We start from the raw sequence: 5,873 nt of genomic DNA on the forward strand, positions 1-5,873 counted from the left end.
TTCACTTTTATTTGTTTGGGCTGGAGGCCCAGTCCACGAAAGTCGTGCATTTGGTTGTGGGGGGGGGGGTCCCCTCAGCTTGGTCTGCGCCCTTTCACAGTCCAGGAACCCCACAATTAATCGCCCCAAAGACTCACTCCGCAATGGATCACCCCCGCTGAGGGAGGCCCCACCCACCCGTTGTAGGCCCGTGGCCTGGGCCTCCCTCTGTGGGTGATCATGAGGTGATGGTGGGGCCCCTGACAAATCGTATTGCACCTGCCTTGGCTGGCCTGGCGCCAGTGGGTGTCATAGCATGGTCTTCCGGACCACATTTGACACCCATAGCCTTTGGCCGTTAGGTCGATTTGCATATTATGCTTTTATTATTATAGACTAGGTGTTGTTATAAGTACTCTGGGGATAAAGCAGGCTTAATTTTGTCTAGATTTGAGGCAGGCTTCACAGAAGGTACCATTTTTCTATTAATGTAAACTCTTTTTGTAGGTGGAAAGTGATTTTTCAACTCCATCAAGAAGAAAAACCCCACTTAACAAAGGTAACACACATTTCTTTCTTTAGTAGCTCGGTTCTATTATAGAACAGTCTCTTTATTAACATGGTAGTAAAATTAACTGTTGTCAAATGGGCAGACCTACCATTTGATTTCTTATAGTTATTTTTATTGAAATTACTTTTAGAAATGTATTCATCATTTTTATTAAATTCTTCTTAGGAGAAAGCTCCACTATTGGAAAACTTTTCACTAATGCTATGGAGTCTTTGGATGAAGAAGAGAAAGATTATTATTTTTCAAGTTCTGATTCTGCATAGTAAAAGTGAGAAAATATTTCCAGTATTTTTATCAAGAAGCAGACAGTTATTCGTACCTTCATTTGGAGTACCTATATTTTCTTTATAAGTAGCTTCTTTTGAAATTGGGGGCTCCTGGTCAAAGGTTCTATTGTTTGTATTCAAAGTTAAAGATCCTTCTATATAATATTCCTCATTGCTGCAGCCTACTAAAAATATAAGGAAAATTGTGTTGCTTGTTGTATAAATGGTCTCTCATAAGCATCTAAGTCTCTTTAAGAAAATCATGATCCAAACTGAATTTTTAAAATCTTTCAAAAAAATGTTGCTATCCTTAAAGGATAGATTGTACTGGTAGCTACTGAATTCATGAACACTTGAAATTAGCGTTTTTAACCACTTGGTATGTAAGCCAAAGTTGATACGATGTTTAAATTACTTGTTGTTGAAACTTTGTTATGCTTTCTTTTCTCCCAATTGTTTTTCTTAAAACTTATGATTGGCATACCTATGAACCTATGTAAATTTTAATTTAGTGCTTTTTCCGTATTTTATTAGATAGTGTCAGAGAACAGATTTTGTTGCAGTTCTTAAGCCTTATTTACATATTTAGGCACAGCATATGTAAATATTAAAAAGTATTAGACTGGAATAGACAAACATTCAAATAATAATAGGTCTACCATTATAAGGAGTTATTATGTTGTAGTAAACATTGTTTTAAAAAAAAACTCAGCTTATTCTGCCATTATGTTTTAAAATTTGACATAGAATATTCCCCTCTGGTTACAGTACATGTTCACCTACCCTTCTCTCCAATTAGGTTATTCAAATAAAATTAGTTTGCTTTTATAATATTTGTGTTTTGGTTGTTTTTTAACCCAGAATTCTTAAAAAGATACATTTTCTGGTGTCTTAAAAATTTAGTCAATAATAATCATTTATATAATATAGGATTTATAGAAACACAAGATTTAAAAAGAATAGTGCAGTTAGATAGATCATTCTCCTTTAAACTTCCTTGCTTGTTTCTACCACAAAGATTTGACAGATAGATGTAGGATGGAACAAATGAAGGTTATTTTAGAGTAGCTCTAAAAAATAGAGTTGTAGCCCTGACCGGTTTGGCTCAGTGGATAGAGCTTCGGCCTGCGGACTCAAGGGTCCCAGGTTTGGTTCCGATCAAGGGCATGTCCCTTGGTTGCGGGCACATATCCAGTAGGGAGTGTGCAGGAGGCAGCTGATGGATGTTTCTCTCTCATCGGTGTTTCTAACTCTATCCCTCTCCCTTCCTCTCTGTAAAAAATCAATAAAATATATTTAAAAAATGAAAAATAATAAATAATAAAAAAATAAAAAATAGAGTTGTAGAATTTAAGTTGCCAATATTTAATATAATGCCATGCTGCTTGATGTTAACAGAAGGTGTTTTAGGAGTTAGAAGCTGCTTAAATTGTTTAATGGGAAACAAAAAGATAATTTTGAAATAGCATAGACTGACATAAACCAAAGTGTGACCACCACCACCACCACCACATTCACTGTGTCCTATCAGAACAACTGTGTCCTTCCCAGTCTATTCTATTGTAGCCCACCTGCCAAGTTCCCAGTTAGTCCCATTTCTTTTCATCAGGCCATAAAATAAGCTAGTAGGGTTTAAGGTAACCTCCAAATAAGACTTAAAAGTGGAAAAGAAAGACTTTAAGGACTCAAAAGAAAAATAAGATGGACGGATAATAGGGTTGATAGTTAAGTGCTATGTGCTATCAATGAGAGCTATTGCAGCTTACCTATGAATAGAGCTCTCTATACAGCAAGCATCCTATAGAGTAGGTCCTCAGGTTACATCAGAGATCGGTTCCTATGCCTCGACATAACGCGATTTTTACCATAAGTCGGAACCCACCTACGTCACTCACATGGAGCACATACACAGCAGTAAGGAAGTGAAACAGTAAAAAAAATTTAAAAGAAAGATAACAATTCCTGATCTTTACTTGTGGTAAATAAATAATAAACATAAAGCACATACGGACATATGTCGAAATGACGGAACTTTTTTTTTTTTTAATAAATAAATGGGAGATGGCGACGTAACCACGAAACGACGTAAGTCAAGTCGAACGTAACCTGAGGACTGTCTGTATAATAAAAGCCTAATATGCTAAGTGTCTGGTTATCCATTCAATCAAAGCATAATATGCTAATGATATGCTAAGGCCACTCAACCGCTTCTTATGACGTGCACTGACCACCAGGGGGGCAGTCGATCAGTCGACCAATTGCTATGACATGCTCTGTGCACCAGGGGGCAGACGCTCAATGCAGGAGCTGCTCCCTGGTGGTCAGTGCACTCCCACAGGGGGACACTGCTCAGCCAGAAGCCAGGCTCACGGCTGGCGAGCACGCAGTGGTGGTGGGAGCCTCTCCCACCTCCACAGCAGCACTAAGGAGTGGGCCTAAGCCATCAGTCGGACATCCCCCAAGGGCTCCTGGACTGCGAGAGGGCGCAGGCCAGGCTGAAGTGAGGGAACCACCTCCCTCCCGAAGTGCACGAATTTCATGCACCAGGCCTCTAGTAAACAAAATCATCTAGTTCTGGCCCTCCCACCATGTTAATTTATGAAATATTTTGCCTGCCAGGTGGACACAGAATATGGGTACATTAGTGTCTGTGGGAGGTGCTGCCAGGTGTGGTCAGCCTAGGTCAGTGATGGCGAACCTATGACGCATGTCAGAGGTGACATGCGAACTCATTTTTTTGGTTGATTTTTCTTTGTTAAATGGCATTTAAATATATAAAATACATATCAAAAATATAAGTCTTTGTTTTACTATGGTTGCAAATATCAAAAAATTTCTATATGTGACACGGCACCAGAGTTAAGTTAAGGTTTTTCAAAATGCTGACACGCCGAGCTCAAAAGGTTCGCCATCACTGGCCTAGGTCAATGTTAGGTTGTTGAAGAACTGCACGATTCCTGACCCACCAGGTGTCCCAACCACCTGCACTGCTGACACTGCATCGGAAGCAGAAAAGCAAAACAAACTGAAATCAGAAAGAGACCACCTTCCCTCCTTCTACTGACAAAACTTAATTGTGCTCACTATAGGGAGAAATGCGCAAAAAGCCCAGTCCATTATAGCAAAGCAAGATACTGAAGGGTAAATTGAACCCGAGAGATAACAGACTGATAACTGCTATCAGTCAATAACTTAAAGCTTCTGTTCTCACTGGCTTTTAACAATTATGAAGAACAGAAATATGAGATCAGTTGCTTTTAGAAGAACTGAGAACTTACAGTATCCGAAAGGAGCTAAATTCATAATTATAGTAAGTTTATAGCAGAAGAGAACTTAAGAGTATATAGTTTCTGTGATCTGGTTCTAGATTTCCATGACACTTGTTTGTGGGCATCACTTTTATCATCTGATAAGAAAGCAATTTGAATTAGATAAGCTCTGAAGTTCCTGCCAAGTCTAAGGTAAGAAAAGCAATCTTGTATGAGGGACCAAAAACCCAACAATATAACAAGAAAGAGGCAACCATAGAATAAAAGGCTGTAAATAGGGGGAAATGTCCACAATTAAAGGCTGATTTAGCACTAGGCTGACTAGACCAGTGGTGCCCAACCTTTTTTTGGCCATGCCCCACCTAAGCATCTCTAAAATCCTGATGCCCCGCCCCACCTGTGACATATAATTATTATTACTCAAAATGTGAACTCCTCCTTTTAGGAGGAAGCCTAAAAGGCAATTAACTTGATCTAAACAAGCTTCCAAAGAACTTGGCATCCATGAAAGAGAAAAATAAAAGAACAAAAGGACAGTTGAAGTACTGAAGAAGAAATCACTAAGAAATTGTTAAAAAAAATAATATGAAGTGATATAAAAAATAGCAAATACAGTTTCAAAACATAATAGAGAACAGAAATACATAAATGTCACAATATATATTTATATCCTGTATATGGGGCTCCTAGAACCATAAGGACTGCAAAAAATTCAGTTAACTCATTCTTGGAGGAGAACCAAGATGGCGGCATAGGCAAATGCCTGTATTCACTGCCTCCCATAACCACATCAAAATTACAACCAAAATACAACCATCATCCAGAACTGCCAGAAAGCTGGCTGAATGGAAGTCCTACAACTAGAGAAGTAGAGAAAACACACTGAGACTAGTAGGAGGTGTGGAACGGGCTGGTCTGGCACCCACGTGTGCTGATTTTTAATTGGGAGGGAGATTGCTTCTGTGGAGGCCGCCTGGAGGAACAAGGGGTCCCAGCCCCACGTCAAACGCCAAGCTCAGGGTACAAGAGCTGGGAAAAGAAGTCCCTACGGGCAGTAAGAACTACGGGCTGTAGGAAGAAACCAAGATGGCGGCATAGGTAAACACCGGAAATTGCTGCCCCACACAACAACTTCAAAAATACAACTAAAAGACAAAACAGACATCATCCAGAACCACAGGAAGACTGGCTGAGTGGAAATTCTACAACTAGAAGGAAAGAGAAAAGCACACTGAGACTCAGAGGAGGTGCAGAAGTAAAGTGCAGAGGTACGGAGCCGTGCGTGGAAAGGGCTGGCAACTGAGGACTCGGTTGTCTTTTTCAATCGGGAGGGAGTCACACGCTCCCGACTGCTCTGAACTCCAGTTCCAGGCCAGTCTCTGGGGACCCAGACTCATACGGGGAGAAACTGGACTGTCTGGCATTGGGCGGAACTCGAGGGCGACTTTCTCTCAGAGGTGCTTGTAGGGATTACCGGGACACTGAGACACGGGGCCTCTTAGGGTAGGACTGAGGAGCAGCTATAGCTGCTTGCTCCCCCCTGTTGATCCCCGGAGACCCTGCCCCACCCAAGCTGTGTGCAGAGGCTTTTGCATGTGAAAGGCCTGGCCCTTTGCAATCTGAAAATTACCTAACTGCAGCTGGGTCAGAGAGACCCAGAACTTCCAAAAGTAGGCCCAAGGCCCCACAGCAGCTTGCATTGCTTCACAGCTGGGCCTCATCTGGGCACCTCCAAACCCCAAACAAAGAAGAGGAATCTGCAGATCTCTCCATAGCTCCTGCTGGGTA

At 41.0% G+C, this 5,873-nt stretch overlaps 1 protein-coding gene across 1 annotated transcript in view; it reads left to right on the plus strand.

Moving 5' to 3' along the window:
• Positions 1–1,275, plus strand: part of MIS18BP1 (MIS18 binding protein 1) — a 50,194-nt gene extending 48,919 nt beyond the window's left edge. The window contains exons 15-16 of the mRNA XM_014548193.1: positions 487–538; positions 716–1,275. Coding sequence (XP_014403679.1) covers positions 487–538; positions 716–813 — 150 coding nt within the window. The 3' untranslated portion in view covers positions 814–1,275. The remainder of the gene's footprint in view (positions 1–486; positions 539–715) is intronic.
• Positions 1,276–5,873: the final 4,598 nt, after the last annotated feature.

Source organism: Myotis brandtii, unplaced genomic scaffold (assembly GCF_000412655.1).
Source record: "Myotis brandtii unplaced genomic scaffold, ASM41265v1 scaffold5, whole genome shotgun sequence".
Classification (NCBI taxonomy): domain Eukaryota; kingdom Metazoa; phylum Chordata; class Mammalia; order Chiroptera; family Vespertilionidae; genus Myotis; species Myotis brandtii.